At 46.1% G+C, this 27565-nt stretch overlaps 1 protein-coding gene and 1 long non-coding RNA gene across 16 annotated transcripts in view; one reads left to right on the top strand and one right to left on the bottom strand.

Annotated features, from left to right (window-relative positions):
* Positions 1-27565, top strand: part of LOC127924156 (tetratricopeptide repeat protein 30A-like) — a 55105-nt gene that overhangs the window by 8961 nt on the left and 18579 nt on the right. The window contains 9 exon segments of the mRNA XM_052508623.1: positions 2618-2753; positions 3244-3348; positions 3498-3626; positions 5258-5307; positions 5842-5935; positions 5938-5993; positions 7369-7434; positions 11573-11626; positions 13985-14050. Of these exon segments, the coding sequence (XP_052364583.1) occupies positions 2618-2753; positions 3244-3348; positions 3498-3626; positions 5258-5307; positions 5842-5935; positions 5938-5993; positions 7369-7434; positions 11573-11626; positions 13985-14050 (756 nt within the window).
* Positions 9990-11566, bottom strand: LOC127924157 (uncharacterized). 15 transcript variants are annotated; one of them, XR_008116947.1, is made up of 4 exons: positions 11072-11566; positions 10638-11009; positions 10458-10517; positions 10265-10427 (listed from the first exon to the last, which is right to left on the bottom strand). It is a non-coding gene; the product is annotated as an uncharacterized LOC127924157 (long non-coding RNA). The 15 variants fall into 15 exon arrangements; XR_008116946.1 differs by having other exon boundaries at positions 10265-10487; positions 10608-10761; positions 10826-11009; XR_008116950.1 differs by having other exon boundaries at positions 10265-10487; positions 10608-10825; positions 10950-11009; positions 11132-11566.

Raw genomic sequence — 27565 nt, 5'->3', positions numbered from 1 at the left:
ATATAACCTGGTAGTTACTGTATGTCATGAGATCAGGAGAACCTAATATAACCTGGTAGTTACTGTATGTTATGAGGTCAGGAGAACCTAATATAACCTGGTAGTTACTGTATGTCATGAGGTCAGAAGAACCTAATATAACCTGGTAGTTACTGTATGTCATGAGGTCAGGAGAACCTAATATAACCTGGTAGTTACTGTATGTCATGAGGTCAGGAGAACCTAATATAACCTGGTAGTTACTGTATGTCATGAGGTCAGGAGAACCTAATATAACCTGGTAGTTACTGTATGTCATGAGGTCAGGAGAACCTAATATAACCTGGTAGTTACTGTATGTCATGAGGTCAGGAGAACCTAATATAACCTGGTAGTTACTGTATGTCATGAGGTCAGGAGAACCTAATATAACCTGGTAGTTACTGTATGTCATGAGGTCAGGAGAACCTAATATAACCTGGTAGTTGTACTCAGGAGAACCTAATATAACCTGGTAGTTACTGTATGTCAGGAGAGAACCTAATATAACCTGGTAGTTACTGTATGTCATGAGATCAGGAGAACCTAATATAACCTGGTAGTTACTGTATGTCAGGAGAACCTAATATAACCTGGTAGTTACTGTCATGTCAGGAGAACCTAATATAACCTGGTAGTTACTGTATGTCAGGAGAACCTAATATAACCTGGTAGTTACTGTATGTCAGGAGAACCTAATATAACCTGGTAGTTACTGTATGTCAGGAGAACCTAATATAACCTGGTAGTTACTGTATGTCATGAGATCAGGAGAACCTAATATAACCTGGTAGTTACTGTATGTCAGGAGAACCTAATATAACCTGGTAGTTAGTCACGAGGTCAGGAGAACCTAATATAACCTGGTAGTTACTGTATGTCATGAGAGAGAACCTAATATAACCTGGTAGTTACTGTATGTCATGAGGTCAGGAGTTACTGTAACCCTAATATAACCTGGTAGTTACTGTATGTCATGAGATCAGGAGAACCTAATATAACCTGGTAGTTACTGTATGTCATGAGGTCAGGAGAACCTAATATAACCTGGTAGTTAGGAGAACCTAATATAACCTGGTAGTTACTGTATGTCATGAGGTCAGGAGAACCTAATATAACCTGGTAGTTACTGTATGTCAGGAGAACCTAATATAACCTGGTAGTTACTGTATGTCATGAGGTCAGGAGAACCTAATATAACCTGGTAGTTACTGTATGTCATGAGGTCAGAACCTAATATAACCTGGTACCTGGTAGTTATAACCTGGTAGTTACTGTATGTCATGAGGTCAGGAGAACCTAATATAACCTGGTAGTTACTGTATGTCAGGAGAACCTAATATAACCTGGTAGTTACTGTATGTCAGAGAGGACCTAATATAACCTGGTAGTTACCTGTCAGGATAATATAACCTGGTAGTTACTGTATGTCAGTTACTGAGTCAGGAGAACCTAATATAACCTGGTAGTTACTGTATGTCATGAGGTCAGGAGAACCTAATATAACCTGGTAGTTACTGTATGTCATGAGGTCAGAAGAACCTAATATAACCTGGTAGTTACTGTATGTCATGAGGTCAGGAGAACCTAATATAACCTGGTAGTTACTGTATGTCATGAGGTCAGGAGAACCTAATATAACCTGGTAGTTACTGTATGTCATGAGGTCAGAAGAACCTAATATAACCTGGTAGTTACTGTATGTCATGAGGTCAGGAGAACCTAATATAACCTGGTAGTTACTGTATGTCATGAGGTCAGGAGAACCTAATATAACCTGGTAGTTACTGTATGTCATGAGGTCAGGAGAACCTAATATAACCTGGTAGTTACTGTATGTTAGGAGAACCTAATATAACCTGGTAGTTACTGTCATGAGGTCAGAAGAACCTAATATAACCTGGTAGTTACTGTATGTTATGAGGTCATGAGTTACTGTATGTCAGGAGAGAACCTAATATAACCTGGTAGTTACTGTATGTCATGAGGTCAGGAGAACCTAATATAACCTGGTAGTTACTGTATGTCATGAGGTCAGGAGAACCTAATATAACCTGGTAGTTACTGTATGTCATGAGGTCAGGAGAACCTAATATAACCTGGTAGTTACTGTATGTCATGAGGTCAGGAGAACCTAATATAACCTGGTAGTTACTGTATGTCATGAGGTCAGGAGAACCTAATATAACCTGGTAGTTACTGTATGTCAGGAGAACCTAATATAACCTGGTAGTTACTGTATGTCATGAGGTCAGGAGAACCTAATATAACCTGGTAGTTACTGTATGTCATGAGGTCAGGAGAACCTAATATAACCTGGTAGTTACTGTATGTCATGAGGTCAGGAGAACCTAATATAACCTGGTAGTTACTGTATGTCATGAGGTCAGGAGAACCTAATATAACCTGGTAGTTACTGTATGTCATGAGGTCAGGAGAACTTAATATAACCTCTTATAACTGCTTAGTTAGTGTTTTTGATCCATGTAGAAACCCTTGAGACCCCTTATAACACATTTTCTCAACGAATACGCCCTTATGACTCCCTATAACCCTTTATGACCTCTTATAAGGCCTTTATGAATCCTCTCCCTGTCAGACACTGGTAGAGCAGCTTCCCCAGGACGACCCAGACTATGACGTGGACATGGGCTGTCTACTCTACAAGGAGGGGGAGTACGAGGAGGCTTGCAAGAAGTTCATGTCTGCCATGCAGGTGCTGGGCTACCAACCAGGTAACTGCACGCACACACACACTCACACACACACTCACACACACCCCAAGGAAAACGTCTAACCTTTTGCCTGTCCTACAAGTCTCTTGCATTTGCTGAATCTCTCTCCTCTCCCCCTAATTCTCTCCTCCTCTCCCTCCCTCTCTCTCTTCCTCCCCCTAATTCTCTCATCCTCTCCCTCCCTCTCTCTCTTCTTCCCCCTAATTATATCCTCCTCTCCCTCCCTCTCTCACCTCTCCCCTAATTCTCTCCTTCTCTCCCTCCCCCCTAATTCTCTCCTCCTCTCCCTCCCTCTCTCTCCTCTCCCCCCTAATTCTCTCCTCCTCTCCCTCCCTCTCTCACCTCTCCCCTAATGCTCTCCTTCTCTCCCTCCCCCATAATTCTCTCCTCCTCTCCCTCCCTCTCTCTCTTCTCCCCCCTAATTCTCTCCTCCTCTCCCTCCCTCCCTCTCTCTCCTCTCCCTGCCTCTCTCTCCTCCCTCCTGTCTCAGAACTGTCCTACAACATAGGTCTGTGCTACTACAGTATGAAACAGTATGGTCAGGCCCTCAACTTCATGGGAGAGATCATCGAGAGAGGGATCAGGGAACATCCAGGTCGGCTTTAAAATGACAGCACACCTGTTTAGTTAGATACCTTGATCACTCTGTTGGGGTTTTCCCTTAGTGACCCTCCTTCTCATCCATGTTTTCCCCTGACCATCCTGTGTCTCTCTGTGCTGTGTGTGTGTGTTCTCGTCGTCCAGAGCTGAGCGTTGGCATGACGACAGAGGGCATTGACGTGAGGAGTGTTGGGAACACCCTGATCCTACATGAGACCGCCCTCATAGAAGGCTTCAACCTCAAGGCTGCTATAGAATACCAGCTCAAAAACTGTGAGTACATTCAAGCAGCCTTGTGGTTAGAGTATCCGCCCTGAGATTGGAGGGTTGGGAGTTCAATCCTCGGCCGAGTCGTAACAAAAACTGTAAAAATGGGACCTGATTGACTCTCTGCTTGACTCTCAGCATTAAGGAGATAGATTGGTGTCTAATGCTTTGTGATAGACTAGCATTTTGTCCAGGGGGTGTACTGTGATAGACTAGCATTCTGTCCAGGGGTGTACTGTGATAGACTAGCATTTTGTCCAGGGGTGTACTGTGATAGACTAGCATTCTGTCCAGGGGTGTACTGTGATAGACTAGCATTCTGTCCAGGGGGTGTACCGTGATAAACTAGCATTCTATTCAGGGGGTGTACTGTGATAGACTAGCATTCTGTCCAGGGGGTGTACTGTGATAGACTAGCATTCTGTCCAGGGGGTGTACTGTGATAGACTAGCATTCTGTCCAGGGGTGTACTGTGATAGACTAGCATTCTGTCCAGGGGGTGTACTGTGATAGACTAGCATTCTGTCCAGGGGGTGTACTGTGATAGACTAGCATTCTGTCCAGGGGGTGTACTGTGATAGACTAGCATTCTGTCCAGGGGGTGTACTGTGATAGACTAGCATTCTGTTCAGGGGGTGTACTGTGATAGACTAGCATTCTGTCCAGGGGGTGTACTGTGATAGACTAGCATTCTGTCCAGGGGGTGTACTGTGATAGACTAGCATTCTGTCCAGGGGGTGTACTGTGATCCAGGGGGTGTACTGTGATAGACTAGCATTCTGTCCAGGGGGTGTACTGTGATAGACTAGCATTCTGTCCAGGGGTGTACTGTGATCCAGGGGGTGTACTGTGATAGACTAGCATTCTGTCCAGGGGTGTACTGTGATAGACTAGCATTCTGTCCAGGGGGTGTACTGTGATAGACTAGCATTCTGTCCAGGGGTGTACTGTGATAGACTAGCATTCTGTCCAGGGGTGTACTGTGATAGACTAGCATTCTGTCCAGGGGTGTACTGTGATAGACTAGCATTCTGTTCAGGGGTGTACTGTGATAGACTAGCATTCTGTCCAGGGGTGTACTGTGATCCAGGGTGTACTGTGATAGGCTAGCATTCTGTCCAGGGGGTGTACTGTGATAGACTAGCATTCTGTCCAGGGGGTGTACTGTGATAGACTAGCATTCTGTCCAGGGGGTGTACTGTGATAGACTAGCATTCTGTCCAGGGGGTGTACTGTGATGGACTAGCATTCTGTCCAGGGGGTGTACTGTGATGGACTAGCATTCTGTCCAGGGGGTGTACTGTGATCCAGGGCGTGTACTGTGATGGACTAGCATTCTATCCAGGGGGTGTACTGTGACCAGGCTGTCAGAAATTACCAGCTGAAAAACTGTCCGTTCTCATAGTATACCAGGCTGCTACTCTCTGTTTATAATCTATGCGTAGTCACTTTAACTCTACCTACATGTACCTCAATTACCTCGCGCATTATATAGCCTCGCTATTGTTATTTTACTGCTGCTCTTTAATTTCTTGTTACTTTTATTATAATTTTTTAAAACTTATCTATTTTTTACTTAAACTGCATAAGGGCTAGTAAGTAAGCTCAACTCGGTCTCTCTGTCTGTCTGTCTCCAGGCGATGCAGCTCAGGAGGCCTTGACTGACATGCCTCCCAGATCAGAGGAGGTACTGTGTGTGTACTTGTGTGTGTACATATGTCAGCCCTTACCACTCATGTAGGTTGGAGACAGTGAATGCTGTAAGGTACATCTCTATCTGTGGCTCAGTGGGTGCTGCCCTCTAGTGACCATCTATTTTTATTATTTTTATTTTACCTTTATTTAACCAGGCAAGTCAGTTAAGAACATATTCTTATTTTCAATGAGGGCCTGGGAACAGTGGGTTAACTGCCTGGCAGAACGACAGCTCGGGGGTTTGAACTCGCAACCTTCCGGTTACTAGTCCAACGCTCTAACCACTAGGCTACGCTGCCGCCCCGGTATATCAACACTCACACACTGATGGGGATCAGGGGACCAGGAGCACTCTGTCAGACAGAAAGCTGTTGTGACGTGTGTGTGTGTGTGTGTGTGGAGACATTCTCCTTCTAACCAATGGACAATGAAATATCCTTTAAATTTGTTTTATTTGATCCTGTATTTAACTAGGCAAGTTAGTTAAAGAACAAATAGTTATTTCCACATGTCTGTTGTCTTGTAGGAGCTGGATCCAGTAACGCTCCACAACCAGGCCCTGATGAACATGGATAAGAAGCCATCGGAGGGTTTTGAGAAACTGGCCTTCCTCCTGCAGCAGATCCCCTTCCCCCGGTCACCTTCGGAAACCTGCTGCTACTATACTGCAAATATGAGGTAGGGTATTCTACGGTACCATAGTATATTATACAGTACTCTACTATACTCTACTGTACTCTACTCTATTATACTATTATACAGTACTATATTATACTATACTCTACTGTACTCTACTCTATTATACTATTATACAGTACTATATTATACTATACTGCAAATATGAGGTAGGGTATTCTACTATATTATACTATACTCTACTGTACTCTACTCTATTATACTATTATACAGTACTATATTATACTATACTGCAAATATGAGGTAGGTTATTCTACGGTACTATAGTATATTATATTATTATACAGTACTCTACTATATTATACTATACTATACTGCAAATATGAGGTAGGGTATTCTACGGTACTATAGTATATTATACTATTATACAGTACTCTACTATACTCTACTGTACTCTACTATATTATACTATACTCTACTGCACTCTACTCTATTATACTATTATACTGTACTCTACTATATTATACTGTAGTCTAATATATTATACTATTATACTGTACTCTACACTATTATACTATTATACTGTATTCTACTATATTATACTATTATACTTACTCTACTATATTATACTATACTCTACTGTATTCTACTATATTATACTATTATACTGTACTCTACTATATTATACTATACTCTACTGTACTCTACTATATTATACTATTATACTATCTCTACTCTATTATACTGTACTCTACTATATTATACTATACTCTACTGTACTCTACTATATTATACTATTATAATCTCTACTATATTATACTATTATACTATCTCTACTCTATTATACTATTATACTGTACTCTACTATATTATACTATACTCTACTGCACTCTACTATATTACACTATTATACTATCTCTACTCTATTATACTGTTATACTGTACTCTACTATATTATACTATACTCTACTGTACTCTACTATATTATACTATTATACTGTACTCTACTCTATTATACTAGTATACTGTACTCTACTATATTATACTGTAGTCTAATATATTATACTATTATACTGTACTCTACAATATTATACTGTTATACTGTACTCTACTATATTATACTGTAGTCAAATATATTATACTGTTATACTGTACTCTACTGTTATACTGTACTCTACTGTACTATACTGTACTCTACTGTTATACTGTACTCTACTGTTATACTGTACTCTACTATACTCTACTGTATATCTACTATACTCTCTCTGTCTCAGTATTTTGATCTGGCTGCTGATGTGATGGCAGAGAATGCACACCTCACCTACTGTTATACTGTACTCTACTATTATACTGTACTCTACTACTGTAGTCTACTACTGTACTCTACTGTATATCTACTATACTCTCTCTGTCTCAGTATTTTGATCTGGCTGCTGATGTGATGGCAGAGAATGCACACCTCACCTACAAGTTCCTCACCCCGGTAAGAACCACAGGTCCCTTGTATTGTCCTATATGTTCATACTACATCCCTACGGTCAGTCACTAGGGATAGTGTAATGAATTTCCTCCTCTTCTTCCGAAGAGGAGAGGCGAAACGGATCAGAGGACCAATACGCGGCGTGGTAATTGTCCATGGTTCTTTTAATACGTTAAGGTACACATGAACAAACTAACAAAAACAAGAAATGTGAAAACTCAAAAACAGTCCTATCTGGTGCACACACAGAGACAGGAACAATCACCCACCAACACACAGTGAAACCCAGGCCACCTAAGTATGATTCTCAATCAGAGACAACTAATGACACCTGCCTCTGATTGAGAACCATACTAGGCCGAAACATAGAAATAACCAAAACATAGAAAAACAAACATAGACTGCCCACCCAACTCACGCCCTGACCATACTAACTAAATACAAAACACAGGAAATAAAGGTCAGAACGTGACAGTACCCCCCAAAGGTGCGGACTCCGGCCGCAAAACCTTGACCTATAGGGGAGGGTCTGGGTGGGCGTCTGTCCGCGGTGGCGGTTCTGGCGCGGGACGCGGACCCCACTTCACCATTGTCTTAGTCCGCTTTATTGTCCGCCTCCGTGGCTTTCTCACCATGGCAACCCCTCTCAATGACCCCACTGGACAGAGGGGCAGCTCGGGACAGAGGGGCAGAAGCTCTGGACAGAGGGGCAGGGGCTCTGGCGCCTCTGGGCTGAGGGGCTCTGGCGCCTCTGGGCTGAGGGGCTCTGGCGCCTCTGGGCTGAGGGGCTCTGGCGCCTCTGGGCTGAGGGGCTCCGGCAGCGGCGCCGGACAGGCGGGAGGCTCCGGCAGCGGCGCCGGACAGGCGGGAGGCTCCGGCAGCGGCGCCGGACAGGCGGGACGCTCCGGCAGCGCGCCGGACAGGCGGGAGGCTCCGGCAGTGGCGCGGGCAGGCGGGACGCTCCGGCAGCGGCGCCCGGGCAGGCGGGACGCTCCGGCAACGGCGCAGGGCAGGCGGGACGCTCCGCAGCGGCGCCGGACAGGCGGGACGCTCCGCAGCGGCGCCGGACAGGCGGGACGCTCCGGCAGCGGCGCCGGACAGGCGGGAGGCTCCGCAGTGGCGCCGGACAGGCAGGACGCTCCAGCAGCGGCGCCGGACAGGCGGGAGGCTCCGGCAGTGGCGCCGGACAGGCGGGAGGCTCCGGCAGCGGCGCCGGACAGGCGGGAGCTCCGGCAGTGGCGCCGGACAGGCGGGACGCTCCGGCAGCGGCGCCGGACAGGCGGGAGCACCTGCAGGGAGGAGACTGAGAGACAGCCTGGTGCGTGGGGCTGCCACAGGAACCACCAGGCTGGGGAGACCTTCAGGAGGCTTGGTGTTAGGAGGAGCCTGAAAGACCGGGCTGTGAGGGAGCACTGGAGCTCTGGTGCGCAACCTTGGCACCACTTCCCCAGGCTGGACAACTACTCTAGCCCGGACCCTCCAGAGTGCAGGCACAGGTTGAACCGGGCTGTGGGTAAGCACGGGAGATCTAGTGCTTACTACACGCACCTCTCCCCTAGGCTCCACTCCCACAGTTGCCCGGTACGAGCGGAGCGCAGGCAGAGGACGCACTGCACCCTCCCAGCACCCGGAGACACAGCACGCAGAGCCGGCGCAGGATAACCTGGACCAAGACTGCGTACCGGCGACCAGACCCGCTGAGCAGGCACCATACGCCCTGGCTCAATGCCCACACTCGCATGGCACTCTCGGGGCTGCCCTATAGCGCACCGGGCAATGGACACGCACTGGCGACACCGTGCGCTTAACCGCATAACACGGTGCCTGACCAGTAATGCGCTGCTTATCATGAACACGAGGAGTGAGCTCAGGTCTGCTACCTGGCTTAGTACCACACCTCGTGTGCCCCCAAAAAAAAAAATTTGGGGCTGCCTCTCGTACCTGTCGCACTGCCGTGCTGGCTCCTCATATTGCCGCCGCTCAGCTTTCGCTGCCTCCAGCTCTGCTTTGGGGCTGCGATTTTCCCCAGCCCGTGCCCAGGGTCCCTCTCCGTTCAGTATCTCCTCCCATGTCCAGGAGTCCTGTGATGGTGGCCTCTGTTGTTGATGCTGCTGTCGTCGCTGTCCTTTACCACGCCGCTTGGTCCGATTTTGGTGGGTGATTCTGTAATGAATTTCCTCCTCTTCTTCCGAAGAGGAGAGGCGAAACGGATCAGAGGACCAATACACGGCGTGGTAATTGTCCATGGTTCTTTTTAATACATTAAGGTACACATGAACAAACTAACAAAAACAAGAAATGTGAAAACTCAAAACAGTCCTATCTGGTGCACACACAGAGACAGGAACAATCACCCACAAACACACAGTGAAACCCAGGCTACCTAAGTATGATTCTCAATCAGAGACAACTAACGACACCTGCCTCTGATTGAGAACCATACTAGGCCGAAACATAGAAAAACAAACATAGACTGCCCACCCAACTCACGCCCTGACCATACTAACTAAATACAAAACACAGGAAATAAAGGTCAGAACGTGACAGATAGTTTACTTCAAAAGCATACATGTTAGTCTGACCCTGATGTGCTGTCCACATTACATTTTCCACGTGGGATTGAAAGACCTCTACATAAATCCTGTTCTAGATTGAAAGACCTCTATATAAATCCTGTGGGATTGAAAGACCTCTATATAAATCCTGTGGGATTGAAAGACCTCTATATAAATCCTGTTCTAGATTGAAAGACCTCTATATAAATCCTGTGGGATTGAAAGACCTCTATATAAATCCTGTTCTAGATTGAAAGACCTCTATATAAATCCTGTGCTGGATTGAAAGACCTCTATATAAATCCTGTGGGATTGAAAGACCTCTATATAAATCCTGTGGGATTGAAAGACCTCTATATAAATCCTGTGGGATTGAAAGACCTCTATATAAATCCTGTGGGATTGAAAGACCTCTATATAAATCCTGTGGGATTGAAAGACCTCTACATAAATCCTGTGGGATTGAAAGACCTCTATATAAATCCTGTGGGATTGAAAGACCTCTACATAAATCCTGTGGGATTGAAAGACCTCTATATAAATCCTGTGGGATTGAAGGACCTGAACATAAATCCTGTTCTGGATTGAAAGACCTCTATAAATCCTGTGGGATTGAAAGACCTCTATATAAATCCTGTGGGATTGAAAGACCTCTATATAAATCCTGTTCTAGATTGAAAGACCTCTATATAAATCCTGTGGGATTGAAAGACCTCTATATAAATCCTGTTCTGGATTGAAAGACCTCTATATAAATCCTGTGGGATTGAAAGACCTCTATATAAATCCTGTTCTAGATTGAAAGACCTCTATATAAATCCTGTTCTGGATTGAAAGACCTCTATATAAATCCTGTAGGATTGAAAGACCTCTATATAAATCCTGTTCTAGATTGAAAGACCTCTATATAAATCCTGTAGGATTGAAAGACCTCTATATAAATCCTGTTCTGGATTGAAAGACCTCTATATAAATCCTGTGGGATTGAAAGACCTCTATATAAATCCTGTGGGATTGAAAGACCTCTATATAAATCCTGTGGGATTGAAGGACCTGAACATAAATCCTGTTCTGGATTGAAAGACCTCTATATAAATCCTGTGGGATTGAAAGACCTCTATATAAATCCTGTGGGTTTGAAAGACCTCTATATAAATCCTGTGGGATTGAAAGACCTCTACATAAATCCTGTGGGATTGAAAGACCTCTATATAAATCCTGTGGGATTGAAAGACCTCTACATAAATCCTGTGGGATTGAAAGACCTCTATATAAATCCTGTGGGATTGAAAGACCTCTACATAAATCCTGTTCTAGATTGAAAGACCTCTATATAAATCCTGTTCTGGATTGAAAGACCTCTATATAAATCCTGTGGGATTGAAAGACCTCTATATAAATCCTGTGGGATTGAAAGACCTCTATATAAATCCTGTGGGATTGAAAGACCTCTATATAAATACTGTTCTAGATTGAAAGACCTCTATATAAATCCTGTTCTTGCGACACATCCCCAATTCATTTTCTGGTCCTCCTTCTCCTGCTATGTAATAAACAGTTGATCTATGTGGTCTCTACCGTTCCAGTATCTGTATGAGTTTCTGGATGCCATGTTGACCTGCCAGACAGCTCCAGAGGAGGTAACAACAAAACGACACACCATTTACACCCTGTACCACCTACTACCTAGTACTAATCACTCCATACTACCTACTACCTAGTACTAATCACTATACTTCCTACTACCTAGTTCTAATCACTATACTTCCTACTACCTAGTTCTAATCACTATACTACCGACTGCCTAGTACTAATCACTCCATACTACCTACTACCTAGTACTAATCACTATACTACCTACTACCTAGTACTAATCACCCCATACTACCTAGTACTAATCACTCTATACTACCTACTCTCTAGTAATAATCACCCTGTACCACCTACTACCTAGTACTAATCACTCTATACTACCCACTCTCTAGTAATAATCACCCTGTACCACCTACTACCTAGTAGTAATCACTTTATACTACCTACTACCTAGTTCTAATCACTATACTACCTACTACCTAGTACTAATCACTCTATACTACCTACTGCCTAGTACTAATCACTATACTACCCCCTACTAGTACTAATCACTATATACTACCTACTCTCTAGTAATAATCACCCTATACTACCTACTACCTAGTTCTAATCACTATACTACCTACTACCTAGTACTAATCACTATACTACATACTACCTAGTTCTAATCACTATACTACCTACTACCTAGTACTAATCACTCTATACTACCTACTGTCTAGTACTAATCACTATACTACCTACTACCTAGTACTAATCACTCTATACTACCTACTACCTAGTTCTAATCACTATACTACCTACTACCTAGTACTAATCACTATACTACCTACTGCCTAGTACTAATCACTCTATACTACCTACTACCTAGTACTAATCACTAGACTACCTACTACCTAGTACTAATCACCCTATACTACCTACTACCTAGTACTAATCACTATACTACCTAGTACTAATCACTCTATACTACCTACTACCGAGTACTAATCACTCTATACTACCAACTACCTAGTACTAATCACTAGACTACCTACTACCTAGTACTAATCACCCTATACTACCTACTACCTAGTACTAATCACTATACTACCTACTACCTAGTACTAATCACTCTATACTACCTACTACCTAGTACTAATCACTATACTACCTACTACCTAGTACTAATCACTATACTACCTACTACCTAGTTCTAATCACTATACTACCTACTACCTAGTACTAACCACTTTATACTACCTACTCTAGTAATAATCACCCTATGCTACCTACTACCTAGTACTAATCACTCTATACTACCTACTACCTAGTTCTATCACTATACTCCCTACTACCTAGTACTAATCACCCCATGCTCCCTACTACCTAGTTCTATCACTATACTCCCTACTACAGAGTACTAATCACCCCATACTCCCTATGACCTAGTACTAATAACTGTGTACTACCTACTGTCTAGTACTAATCACTGTATACAACCTACTGCCCACTAGTATTAATCACTCTATACGACCTACTGCCTAGTACTAATCACTATACTGCCTACTACCTAGTACTAATCACGTTATACTACCTACTCTCTAGTAATCATCACCCTATACTACCTACTCTCTAGTACTAATCACTTTATACTACCTACTCTAGTAATAATCACCCTATACTACCTACTACCTAATACTAATAACTGTATACAACCTACTACCTAGTACTAATCACTCTATACTACCTACTCTCTAGTAATAATCACCCTATACTACCTACTACCTAATACTAATAACTGTATACAACATACTACCTAGTAATAATCACCCCATACTCCCTACTGCCTAGTACTAATCACTATATACTATCTACTACCTAGTACTAATCACCCCATGCTCCCTACTACCTAGTAATAATCACCCCATACTCCCTACTGCCTAGTACTAATCACTATACTACCTACTACCTAGTACTAATCACCCCATATTCCTACTACCTAGTACTAATCACTCTATACTACCTACTTCCTAGTACTAATCACTCTATACTACCTTCTACTAGTACTAATCACTATACTACCTACTGTCTAGTACTAATCACTGTATACAACCTACTGCCTACTAGTACTAATAACTGTGTACTACCTACTGTCTAGTACTAATCACTCTATACTACCTACTCTCTAGTACTAATCATTCTCTACTAGCATCAACCATCTGTAGCATTAAACACACCACTACTACACACATACATTTCTGTCTCATGTTTTAGCCAGTGACCTGAATGTTCCACAATGTAATGAACCAGTCCTCTACATTGCAGAGACTTTAAAGTCCTGTGTCATTGTTGCTGCTCTTTGTATATTCTGAGGTAAATATTCCTGTCTCTGATCATGTCTCTGTTGTGTTTGACCAACGCAGGCCTTCAGGAAGTTTGATGAGATGAACGCCAAGTTGACAGATCAACTACGCAAGCTGACCAAACAGGTTACAATCTTCCAGTCTCCTCTCTCTCTCTGTCTTCCGATGTTGTCTGGTTATCCTGTTGATGTTGTCTGGTTATCCTGTTCATGTTGTCTGGTTATCATGTTCATGTTGTCTGGTTATCCTGTTCATGTTGTCTGGTTATCCTGTTCATGTTGTCTGTTTATCCTGTTCATGTTGTCTGTTTATCCTGTTCATGTTGTCTGGTTATCCTGTTGATGTTGTCTGTTTATCCTGTTCATGTTGTCTGGTTATCCTGTTCATGTTGTCTGGTTATCCTGTTCATGTTGTCTGTTTATCATGTTCATGTTGTCTGGTTATCCTGTTCATGTTGTCTGGTTATCCTGTTCATGTTGTCTGGTTATCCTGTTATCCTGTTCATGTTGTCTGTTTATCCTGTTCATGTTGTCTGGTTATCCTGTTGATGTTGTCTGTTTATCCTGTTCATGTTGTCTGGTTATCCTGTTCATGTTGTCTGTTTATCCTGTTCATGTTGTCTGGTTATCCTGTTCATGTTGTCTGGTTATCCTGTTCATGTTGTCTGGTTATCCTGTTCATGTTGTCTGGTTATCCTGTTCATGTTGTCTGTTTATCCTGTTCATGTTGTCTGTTTATCCTGTTCATGTTGTCTGGTTATCCTGTTATCCTGTTGATGTTGTCTGTTTATCCTGTTGATGTTGTCTGGTTATCCTGTTCATGTTGTCTGGTTATCCTGTTCATGTTGTCTGTTTATCCTGTTCATGTTGTCTGGTTATCCTGTTCATGTTGTCTGGTTATCCTGTTCATGTTGTCTGTTTATCCTGTTCATGTTGTCTGTTTATCCTGTTCATGTTGTCTGGTTATCCTGTTCATGTTGTCTGTTTATCCTGTTCATGTTGTCTGTTTATCCTGTTCATGTTGTCTGTTTATCCTGTTGATGTTGTCTGTTTATCCTGTTCATGTTGTCTGTTTATCCTGTTCATGTTGTCTGTTTATCCTGTTGATGTTGTCTGTTTATCCTGTTCATGTTGTCTGTTTATCCTGTTCATGTTGTCTGTTTATCCTGTTCATGTTGTCTGGTTATCCTGTTGATGTTGTCTGGTTATCCTGTTCATGTTGTCATCCTTCTCTCATCTATTTGGTCTTCCATTCTCCTTTTCTTTCGTCCGAGGCCCCACAGGTTACATTCTTCCATTCTGCTCTCTCAGGCCACCAGCTTGTTTATTAGCTTTAGGCTGCGTCCCAAATGAAACCCCAAGGGTTCCAAAAGGGTTCTTTGGCTGTCCCCATAGGAGAATCCTTTGAAGAACCATTTTTGGTTCCATGTAGAACTCTCTGTGTACAAGATTCTACATGGAACTCAAAAGGGTTCTACCTGGAACCAAAAGGGTTCTTCAAAGGATTCTCCTATGGGGACAGCCGAAGAACCCTTTTATAGGTTCTAAATAGCACCTTATTTTCTTCCTAAAGTGCACTACTTTTGAGTTGAGCCCTATGGGACTAGGGTGCCATTTGGGACGAAAGCTTACTTTTTCAAAGCCTTCTACAGCCCAGTCATTTCTCTGATCTGGTCACATTGGTGCGGTTTAACCTGATTACTATCAGTGATGTGTTTTTACAGAATGGCATCACGTTTTCACCTGTTCAGGATACAGTGATAAGACTGTGTTATCATTGGAGAGAACAACATAAAGCATCCATAAAGACCTGTGTGTAATCTGTCTCTCAGATACAGGAAGCCAGACTAGCCCGTGACCTGTGTGTAATCTGTCTCTAGGATACAGGAAGCCAGACTAGCCCGTGACCTGTGTGTAATCTGTCTCTCAGATACAGGAAGCCAGACTAGCCCGTGACCTGTGTGTAATCTGTCTCTAGGATACAGGAAGCCAGACTAGCCCGTGACCTGTGTGTAATCTGTCTCTAAGATACAGGAAGCCAGGCTAGCCCGTGACCTGTGTGTAATCTGTCTCTAAGATACAGGAAGCCAGGCTAGCCCGTGACCTGTGTGTAATCTGTCTCTAGGATACAGGAAGCCAGACTAGCCCGTGACCTGTGTGTAATCTGTCTCTAAGATACAGGAAGCCAGGCTAGCCCGTGACCTGTGTGTAATCTGTCTCTAGGATTCAGGAAGCCAGACTAGCCCGTGACCTGTGTGTAATCTGTCTCTAAGATACAGGAAGCCAGGCTAGCCCGTGACCTGTGTGTAATCTGTCTCTAAGATACAGGAAGCCAGGCTAGCCCGTGACCTGTGTGTAATCTGTCTCTAAGATACAGGAAGCCAGACTAGCCCGTGACCTGTGTGTAATCTGTCTCTAGGATACAGGAAGCCAGACTAGCCCGTGACCTGTGTGTAATCTGTCTCTAGGATACAGGAAGCCAGACTAGCCCGTGACCTGTGTGTAATCTGTCTCTCAGATACAGGAAGCCAGACTAGCCCGTGACCTGTGTGTAATCTGTCTCTCAGATACAGGAAGCCAGACTAGCCCGTGACCTGTGTGTAATCTGTCTCTAGGATACAGGAAGCCAGACTAGCCCGTGACCTGTGTGTAATCTGTCTCTAAGATACAGGAAGCCAGGCTAGCCCGTGACCTGTGTGTAATCTGTCTCTAAGATACAGGAAGCCAGGCTAGCCCGTGACCTGTGTGTAATCTGTCTCTAAGATACAGGAAGCCAGACTAGCCCGTGACCTGTGTGTAATCTGTCTCTAGGATACAGGAAGCCAGACTAGCCCGTGACCTGTGTGTAATCTGTCTCTAGGATACAGGAAGCCAGGCTAGCCCGTGACCTGTGTGTAATCTGTCTCTAAGATACAGGAAGCCAGGCTAGCCCGTGACCTGTGTGTAATCTGTCTCTAAGATACAGGAAGCTAGACTAGCCCGTGACCTGTGTGTAATCTGTCTCTAAAATACAGGAAGCCAGGCTAGCCCGTGACCTGTGTGTAATCTGTCTCTAAGATACAGGAAGCCAGGCTAGCCCGTGACCTGTGTGTAATCTGTCTCTAAGATACAGGAAGCCAGACTAGCCCGTGACCTGTGTGTAATCTGTCTCTAAGATACAGGAAGCCAGGCTAGCCCGTGACCTGTGTGTAATCTGTCTCTAAGATACAGGAAGCTAGGCTAGCCCGTGACCTGTGTGTAATCTGTCTCTAAGATACAGGAAGCTAGACTAGCCCGTGACCTGTGTGTAATCTGTCTCTAAGATACAGGAAGCTAGACTAGCCCGTGACCTGTGTGTAATCTGTCTCTAAGATACAGGAAGCCAGACTAGCCCGTGACCTGTGTGTAATCTGTCTCTAAGATACAGGAAGCCAGACTAGCCCGTGACCTGTGTGTAATCTGTCTCTAAGATACAGGAAGCTAGACTAGCCCGTGACCTGTGTGTAGTCTGTCTCTAGGATACAGGAAGCCAGACTAGCCCGTGACCTGTGTGTAGTCTGTCTCTAAGATACAGGAAGCCAGACTAGCCCGTGACCTGTGTGTAGTCTGTCTCTAGGATACAGGAAGCCAGACTAGCCCGTGACCTGTGTGTAGTCTGTCTCTAAGATACAGGAAGCTAGACTAGCCCGTGACCTGTGTGTAGTCTGTCTCTAAGATACAGGAAGCCAGACTAGCCCGTGACCTGTGTGTAGTCTGTCTCTAAGATACAGGAAGCTAGACTAGCCCGTGACCTGTGTGTAATCTGTCTCTAAGATACAGGAAGCCAGACTAGCCCGTGACCTGTGTGTAGTCTGTTTCTAAGATACAGGAAGCTAGACTAGCCCGTGACCTGTGTGTAATCTGTCTCTAAGATACAGGAAGCCAGACTAGCCCGTGACCTGTGTGTAATCTGTCTCTAAGATACAGGAAGCCAGACTAGCCCGTGACCTGTGTGTAATCTGTCTCTAAGATACAGGAAGCCAGACTAGCCCGTGACCTGTGTGTAGTCTGTCTCTAAGATACAGGAAGCCAGACTAGCCCGTGACCTGTGTGTAATCTGTCTCTAAGATACAGGAAGCCAGACTAGCCCGTGACCTGTGTGTAATCTGTCTCTAAGATACAGGAAGCCAGACTAGCCCGTGACCTGTGTGTAATCTGTCTCTAAGATACAGGAAGCCAGACTAGCCCGTGACCTGTGTGTAGTCTGTCTCTAGGATACAGGAAGCCAGACTAGCCCGTGACCTGTGTGTAATCTGTCTCTAAGATACAGGAAGCCAGACTAGCCCGTGACCTGTGTGTAATCTGTCTCTAGGATACAGGAAGCCAGACTAGCCCGTGACCTGTGTGTAATCTGTCTCTAAGATACAGGAAGCCAGACTAGCCCGTGACCTGTGTGTAATCTGTCTCTAAGATACAGGAAGCCAGACTAGCCCGTGACCTGTGTGTAGTCTGTCTCTAGGATACAGGAAGCCAGACTAGCCCGTGACCTGTGTGTAATCTGTCTCTAGGATACAGGAAGCTAGACTAGCCCGTGACCTGTGTGTAATCTGTCTCTAGGATACAGGAAGCTAGACTAGCCCGTGACCTGTGTGTAATCTGTCTCTAAGATACAGGAAGCCAGACTAGCCCGTGACCTGTGTGTAATCTGTCTCTAGGATACAGGAAGCCAGACTAGCCCGTGACCTGTGTGTAATCTGTCTCTAGGATACAGGAAGCCAGACTAGCCCGTGACCTGTGTGTAATCTGTCTCTAGGATACAGGAAGCCAGACTAGCCCGTGACCTGTGTGTAGTCTGTCTCTAGGATACAGGAAGCCAGACTAGCCCGTGACCTGTGTGTAATCTGTCTCTAGGATACAGGAAGCCAGACTAGCCCGTGACCTGTGTGTAATCTGTCTCTAGGATACAGGAAGCCAGACTAGCCCGTGACCTGTGTGTAATCTGTCTCTAGGATACAGGAAGCCAGACTAGCCCGTGACCTGTGTGTAGTCTGTCTCTAGGATACAGGAAGCCAGACTAGCCCGTGACCTGTGTGTAATCTGTCTCTAGGATACAGGAAGCTCTGCCCGTGACCTGTGTGTAATCTGTCTCTAGGATACAGGAAGCTAGACTAGCCCGTGACCTGTGTGTAATCTGTCTCTAAGATACAGGAAGCCAGACTAGCCCGTGACCTGTGTGTAATCTGTCTCTAGGATACAGGAAGCCAGACTAGCCCGTGACCTGTGTGTAATCTGTCTCTAGGATACAGGAAGCCAGACTAGCCCGTGACCTGTGTGTAATCTGTCTCTAGGATACAGGAAGCCAGACTAGCCCGTGACCTGTGTGTAGTCTGTCTCTAGGATACAGGAAGCCAGACTAGCCCGTGACCTGTGTGTAATCTGTCTCTAGGATACAGTAAGCCAGACTAGCCCGTGACCTGTGTGTAATCTGTCTCTAGGATACAGGAAGCCAGACTAGCCCGTGACCTGTGTGTAATCTGTCTCTAGGATACAGGAAGCCAGACTAGCCCGTGACCTGTGTGTAGTCTGTCTCTAGGATACAGGAAGCCAGACTAGCCCGTGACCTGTGTGTAATCTGTCTCTAGGATACAGGAAGCCAGACTAGCCCGTGACCTGTGTGTAATCTGTCTCTAGGATACAGGAAGCCAGACTAGCCCGTGACCTGTGTGTAGTCTGTCTCTAGGATACAGGAAGCCAGACTAGCCCGTGACCTGTGTGTAATCTGTCTCTAAATACAGGAAGCCAGACTAGCCCGTGACCTCTGTGTAGTCTGTCTCTAGGATACAGGAAGCCAGACTAGCCCGTGACCTGTGTGTAATCTGTCTCTAAGATACAGGAAGCCAGGCTAGCCCGTGACCTGTGTGTAATCTGTCTCTAGGATACAGGAAGCCAGACTAGCCCGTGACCTGTGTGTAGTCTGTCTCTAAGTTACAGGAAGCCAGACTAGCCCGTGACCTGTGTGTAGTCTGTCTCTAAGATACAGGAAGCCAGACTAGCCCGTGACCTGTGTGTAATCTGTGTCTCTAAAATACAGGAAGCCAGGCTAGCCCGTGACCTGTGTGTAGTCTGTCTCTAAAATACAGGAAGCCAGACTAGCCCGTGACCTGTGTGTAATCTGTCTCTAGGATACAGGAAGCCAGACTAGCCCGTGACCTGTGTGTAATCTGTCTCTAGGATACAGGAAGCCAGATTAGGCCGTGACCTGTGTGTAGTCTGTCTCTAAGATACAGGAAGCCAGGCTAGCCCGTGACCTGTGTGTAATCTGTCTCTAAGATACAGGAAGCCAGACTAGCCCGTGACCTGTGTGTAATCTGTCTCTTAGATACAGGAAGCCAGACTAGCCCGTGACCTGTGTGTAATCTGTCTCTAGGATACAGGAAGCCAGACTAGCCCGTGACCTGTGTGTAATCTGTCTCTAGGATACAGGAAGCCAGACTAGCCCGTGACCTGTGTGTAGTCTTTCTCTAAAATACAGGAAGCCAGACTAGCCCGTGACCTGTGTGTAATCTGTCTCTAGGATACAGGAAGCCAGACTAGCCCGTGACCTGTGTGTAGTTTTTGTCTCTAAGATACAGGAAGCCAGGCTAGCCCGTGACCTGTGTGTAGTCTTTGTCTCTAAGATACAGGAAGCCAGACTAGCCCGTGACCTGTGTGTAATCTGTCTCTAGGATACAGGAAGCTAGACTAGCCCGTGACCTGTGTGTAATCTGTCTCTAGGATACAGGAAGCTAGACTAGCCCGTGACCTGTGTGTAATCTGTCTCTAGGATACAGGAAGCCAGACTAGCCCGTGACCTGTGTGTAATCTGTCTCTAAGATACAGGAAGCCAGACTAGCGAGGGACCTGTGTGTAATCTGTCTCTAAGATACAGGAAGCCAGACTAGCCCGTGACCTGTGTGTAGTCTTTGTCTCTAAGATACAGGAAGCCAGACTAGCCCGTGACCTGTGTGTAATCTTTGTCTCTAGGATACAGGAAGCCAGGCTAGCCCGTGACCTGTGTGTAATCTGTCTCTAGGATACAGGAAGCCAGACTAGCCCGTGACCTGTGTGTAATCTTTGTCTCTCAGATACAGGAAGCCAGACTAGCCCGTGACCTGTGTGTAGTCTTTCTCTAAGATACAGGAAGCCAGACTAGCCCGTGACCTGTGTGTAATCTGTCTCTAAAATACAGGAAGCCAGACTAGCCCGTGACCTGTGTGTAATCTGTCTCTAAGATACAGGAAGCCAGACTAGCCCGTGACCTGTGTGTAATCTGTCTCTAGGATACAGGAAGCCAGACTAGCCCGTGACCTGTGTGTAGTCTTTGTCTCTAAGATACAGGAAGCCAGACTAGCCCGTGACCTGTGTGTAATCTGTGTCTCTAAAATACAGGAAGCCAGGCTAGCCCGTGACCTGTGTGTAGTCTGTCTCTAAAATACAGGAAGCCAGACTAGCCCGTGACCTGTGTGTAATCTGTCTCTAGGATACAGGAAGCCAGACTAGCCCGTGACCTGTGTGTAATCTGTCTCTAGGATACAGGAAGCCAGATTAGGCCGTGACCTGTGTGTAGTCTGTCTCTAAGATACAGGAAGCCAGGCTAGCCCGTGACCTGTGTGTAATCTGTCTCTAAGATACAGGAAGCCAGACTAGCCCGTGACCTGTGTGTAATCTGTCTCTTAGATACAGGAAGCCAGACTAGCCCGTGACCTGTGTGTAATCTGTCTCTAGGATACAGGAAGCCAGACTAGCCCGTGACCTGTGTGTAGTCTGTCTCTAGGATACAGGAAGCCAGACTAGCCCGTGACCTGTGTGTAATCTGTCTCTAAAATACAGGAAGCCAGACTAGCCCGTGACCTCTGTGTAGTCTGTCTCTAGGATACAGGAAGCCAGACTAGCCCGTGACCTGTGTGTAATCTGTCTCTAAGATACAGGAAGCCAGGCTAGCCCGTGACCTGTGTGTAATCTGTCTCTAGGATACAGGAAGCCAGACTAGCCCGTGACCTGTGTGTAGTCTGTCTCTAAGTTACAGGAAGCCAGACTAGCCCGTGACCTGTGTGTAGTCTGTCTCTAAGATACAGGAAGCCAGACTAGCCCGTGACCTGTGTGTAATCTGTGTCTCTAAAATACAGGAAGCCAGGCTAGCCCGTGACCTGTGTGTAGTCTGTCTCTAAAATACAGGAAGCCAGACTAGCCCGTGACCTGTGTGTAATCTGTCTCTAGGATACAGGAAGCCAGACTAGCCCGTGACCTGTGTGTAATCTGTCTCTAGGATACAGGAAGCCAGATTAGGCCGTGACCTGTGTGTAGTCTGTCTCTAAGATACAGGAAGCCAGGCTAGCCCGTGACCTGTGTGTAATCTGTCTCTAAGATACAGGAAGCCAGACTAGCCCGTGACCTGTGTGTAATCTGTCTCTTAGATACAGGAAGCCAGACTAGCCCGTGACCTGTGTGTAATCTGTCTCTAGGATACAGGAAGCCAGACTAGCCCGTGACCTGTGTGTAATCTGTCTCTAGGATACAGGAAGCCAGACTAGCCCGTGACCTGTGTGTAGTCTTTCTCTAAAATACAGGAAGCCAGACTAGCCCGTGACCTGTGTGTAATCTGTCTCTAGGATACAGGAAGCCAGACTAGCCCGTGACCTGTGTGTAGTTTTTGTCTCTAAGATACAGGAAGCCAGGCTAGCCTGACCTGTGTGTAGTCTTTGTCTCTAAGATACAGGAAGCCAGACTAGCCCGTGACCTGTGTGTAATCTGTCTCTAGGATACAGGAAGCTAGACTAGCCCGTGACCTGTGTGTAATCTGTCTCTAGGATACAGGAAGCTAGACTAGCCCGTGACCTGTGTGTAATCTGTCTCTAGGATACAGGAAGCCAGACTAGCCCGTGACCTGTGTGTAGTCTTTGTCTCTAAGATACAGGAAGCCAGACTAGCCCGTGACCTGTGTGTAATCTGTCTCTAAGATACAGGAAGCCAGACTAGCCCGTGACCTGTGTGTAATCTTTGTCTCTAAGATACAGGAAGCCAGGCTAGCCCGTGACCTGTGTGTAATCTTTGTCTCTAGGATACAGGAAGCCAGACTAGCCCGTGACCTGTGTGTAATCTGTCTCTAGGATACAGGAAGCCAGACTAGCCCGTGACCTGTGTGTAATCTTTGTCTCTCAGATACAGGAAGCCAGACTAGCCCGTGACCTGTGTGTAGTCTTTCTCTAAGATACAGGAAGCCAGACTAGCCCGTGACCTGTGTGTAATCTGTCTCTAAAATACAGGAAGCCAGACTAGCCCGTGACCTGTGTGTAATCTGTCTCTAAGATACAGGAAGCCAGACTAGCCCGTGACCTGTGTGTAATCTGTCTCTAGGATACAGGAAGCCAGACTAGCCCGTGACCTGTGTGTAGTCTTTGTCTCTAAGATACAGGAAGCCAGACTAGCCCGTGACCTGTGTGTAATCTGTGTCTCTAAAATACAGGAAGCCAGGCTAGCCCGTGACCTGTGTGTAGTCTGTCTCTAAAATACAGGAAGCCAGACTAGCCCGTGACCTGTGTGTAATCTGTCTCTAGGATACAGGAAGCCAGACTAGCCCGTGACCTGTGTGTAATCTGTCTCTAGGATACAGGAAGCCAGATTAGGCCGTGACCTGTGTGTAGTCTGTCTCTAAGATACAGGAAGCCAGGCTAGCCCGTGACCTGTGTGTAATCTGTCTCTAAGATACAGGAAGCCAGACTAGCCCGTGACCTGTGTGTAATCTGTCTCTTAGATACAGGAAGCCAGACTAGCCCGTGACCTGTGTGTAATCTGTCTCTAGGATACAGGAAGCCAGACTAGCCCGTGACCTGTGTGTAGTCTTTCTCTAAGATACAGGAAGCCAGACTAGCCCGTGACCTGTGTGTAATCTGTCTCTAAGATACAGGAAGCCAGACTAGCCCGTGACCTGTGTGTAATCTGTCTCTAGGATACAGGAAGCCAGACTAGCCCGTGACCTGTGTGTAGTTTTTGTCTCTAAGATACAGGAAGCCAGGCTAGCCCGTGACCTGTGTGTAGTCTTTGTCTCTAAGATACAGGAAGCCAGACTAGCCCGTGACCTGTGTGTAATCTGTCTCTAGGATACAGGAAGCTAGACTAGCCCGTGACCTGTGTGTAATCTGTCTCTAGGATACAGGAAGCTAGACTAGCCCGTGACCTGTGTGTAATCTGTCTCTAAGATACAGGAAGCCAGACTAGCCCGTGACCTGTGTGTAATCTGTCTCTAGGATACAGGAAGCCAGACTAGCCCGTGACCTGTGTGTAGTCTTTGTCTCTAAGATACAGGAAGCCAGACTAGCCCGTGACCTGTGTGTAATCTGTCTCTAAGATACAGGAAGCCAGACTAGCCCGTGACCTGTGTGTAATCTTTGTCTCTAAGATACAGGAAGCCAGGCTAGCCCGTGACCTGTGTGTAATCTTTGTCTCTAGGATACAGGAAGCCAGACTAGCCCGTGACCTGTGTGTAATCTGTCTCTAGGATACAGGAAGCCAGACTAGCCCGTGACCTGTGTGTAATCTTTGTCTCTCAGATACAGGAAGCCAGACTAGCCCGTGACCTGTGTGTAGTCTTTCTCTAAGATACAGGAAGCCAGACTAGCCCGTGACCTGTGTGTAATCTGTCTCTAGGATACAGGAAGCCAGACTAGCCCGTGACCTGTGTGTAGTCTGTCTCTAGGATACAGGAAGCCAGACTAGCCCGTGACCTGACCTGTGTGTAATCTGTCTCTAGGATACAGGAAGCCAGACTAGCCCGTGACCTGTGTGTAGTCTGTCTCTAGGATACAGGAAGCCAGACTAGCCCGTGACCTGTGTGTAATCTGTCTCTAAAATACAGGAAGCCAGACTAGCCCGTGACCTCTGTGTAGTCTGTCTCTAGGATACAGGAAGCCAGACTAGCCCGTGACCTGTGTGTAATCTGTCTCTAAGATACAGGAAGCCAGGCTAGCCCGTGACCTGTGTGTAATCTGTCTCTAGGATACAGGAAGCCAGACTAGCCCGTGACCTGTGTGTAGTCTGTCTCTAAGTTACAGGAAGCCAGACTAGCCCGTGACCTGTGTGTAGTCTGTCTCTAAGATACAGGAAGCCAGACTAGCCCGTGACCTGTGTGTAATCTGTGTCTCTAAAATACAGGAAGCCAGGCTAGCCCGTGACCTGTGTGTAGTCTGTCTCTAAAATACAGGAAGCCAGACTAGCCCGTGACCTGTGTGTAATCTGTCTCTAGGATACAGGAAGCCAGACTAGCCCGTGACCTGTGTGTAATCTGTCTCTAGGATACAGGAAGCCAGATTAGGCCGTGACCTGTGTGTAGTCTGTCTCTAAGATACAGGAAGCCAGGCTAGCCCGTGACCTGTGTGTAATCTGTCTCTAAGATACAGGAAGCCAGACTAGCCCGTGACCTGTGTGTAATCTGTCTCTTAGATACAGGAAGCCAGACTAGCCCGTGACCTGTGTGTAATCTGTCTCTAGGATACAGGAAGCCAGACTAGCCCGTGACCTGTGTGTAATCTGTCTCTAGGATACAGGAAGCCAGACTAGCCCGTGACCTGTGTGTAGTCTTTCTCTAAAATACAGGAAGCCAGACTAGCCCGTGACCTGTGTGTAATCTGTCTCTAGGATACAGGAAGCCAGACTAGCCCGTGACCTGTGTGTAGTTTTGTCTCTAAGATACAGGAAGCCAGGCTAGCCCGTGACCTGTGTGTAGTCTTTGTCTCTAAGATACAGGAAGCCAGACTAGCCCGTGACCTGTGTGTAATCTGTCTCTAGGATACAGGAAGCTAGACTAGCCCGTGACCTGTGTGTAATCTGTCTCTAGGATACAGGAAGCTAGACTAGCCCGTGACCTGTGTGTAATCTGTCTCTAGGATACAGGAAGCCAGACTAGCCCGTGACCTGTGTGTAGTCTTTGTCTCTAAGATACAGGAAGCCAGACTAGCCCGTGACCTGTGTGTAATCTGTCTCTAAGATACAGGAAGCCAGACTAGCCCGTGACCTGTGTGTAATCTTTGTCTCTAAGATACAGGAAGCCAGGCTAGCCCGTGACCTGTGTGTAATCTTTGTCTCTAGGATACAGGAAGCCAGACTAGCCCGTGACCTGTGTGTAATCTGTCTCTAGGATACAGGAAGCCAGACTAGCCCGTGACCTGTGTGTAATCTTTGTCTCTCAGATACAGGAAGCCAGACTAGCCCGTGACCTGTGTGTAGTCTTTCTCTAAGATACAGGAAGCCAGACTAGCCCGTGACCTGTGTGTAATCTGTCTCTAAAATACAGGAAGCCAGACTAGCCCGTGACCTGTGTGTAATCTGTCTCTAAGATACAGGAAGCCAGACTAGCCCGTGACCTGTGTGTAATCTGTCTCTAGGATACAGGAAGCCAGACTAGCCCGTGACCTGTGTGTAGTCTTTGTCTCTAAGATACAGGAAGCCAGACTAGCCCGTGACCTGTGTGTAATCTGTGTCTCTAAAATACAGGAAGCCAGGCTAGCCCGTGACCTGTGTGTAGTCTGTCTCTAAAATACAGGAAGCCAGACTAGCCCGTGACCTGTGTGTAATCTGTCTCTAGGATACAGGAAGCCAGACTAGCCCGTGACCTGTGTGTAATCTGTCTCTAGGATACAGGAAGCCAGATTAGGCCGTGACCTGTGTGTAGTCTGTCTCTAAGATACAGGAAGCCAGGCTAGCCCGTGACCTGTGTGTAATCTGTCTCTAAGATACAGGAAGCCAGACTAGCCCGTGACCTGTGTGTAATCTGTCTCTTAGATACAGGAAGCCAGACTAGCCCGTGACCTGTGTGTAATCTGTCTCTAGGATACAGGAAGCCAGACTAGCCCGTGACCTGTGTGTAGTCTTTCTCTAAGATACAGGAAGCCAGACTAGCCCGTGACCTGTGTGTAATCTGTCTCTAAGATACAGGAAGCCAGACTAGCCCGTGACCTGTGTGTAATCTGTCTCTAGGATACAGGAAGCCAGACTAGCCCGTGACCTGTGTGTAGTTTTTGTCTCTAAGATACAGGAAGCCAGGCTAGCCCGTGACCTGTGTGTAGTCTTTGTCTCTAAGATACAGGAAGCCAGACTAGCCCGTGACCTGTGTGTAATCTGTCTCTAGGATACAGGAAGCTAGACTAGCCCGTGACCTGTGTGTAATCTGTCTCTAGGATACAGGAAGCTAGACTAGCCCGTGACCTGTGTGTAATCTGTCTCTAAGATACAGGAAGCCAGACTAGCCCGTGACCTGTGTGTAATCTGTCTCTAGGATACAGGAAGCCAGACTAGCCCGTGACCTGTGTGTAGTCTTTGTCTCTAAGATACAGGAAGCCAGACTAGCCCGTGACCTGTGTGTAATCTGTCTCTAAGATACAGGAAGCCAGACTAGCCCGTGACCTGTGTGTAATCTTTGTCTCTAAGATACAGGAAGCCAGGCTAGCCCGTGACCTGTGTGTAATCTTTGTCTCTAGGATACAGGAAGCCAGACTAGCCCGTGACCTGTGTGTAATCTGTCTCTAGGATACAGGAAGCCAGACTAGCCCGTGACCTGTGTGTAATCTTTGTCTCTCAGATACAGGAAGCCAGACTAGCCCGTGACCTGTGTGTAGTCTTTCTCTAAGATACAGGAAGCCAGACTAGCCCGTGA

Source organism: Oncorhynchus keta, unplaced genomic scaffold, assembly GCF_023373465.1.
Source record: "Oncorhynchus keta strain PuntledgeMale-10-30-2019 unplaced genomic scaffold, Oket_V2 Un_contig_3749_pilon_pilon, whole genome shotgun sequence".
NCBI lineage: Eukaryota > Metazoa > Chordata > Actinopteri > Salmoniformes > Salmonidae > Oncorhynchus > Oncorhynchus keta.
The sequence above is the reverse complement of the archived record's forward strand: the minus strand, read 5'-3'. Positions and strand labels throughout refer to the sequence as shown.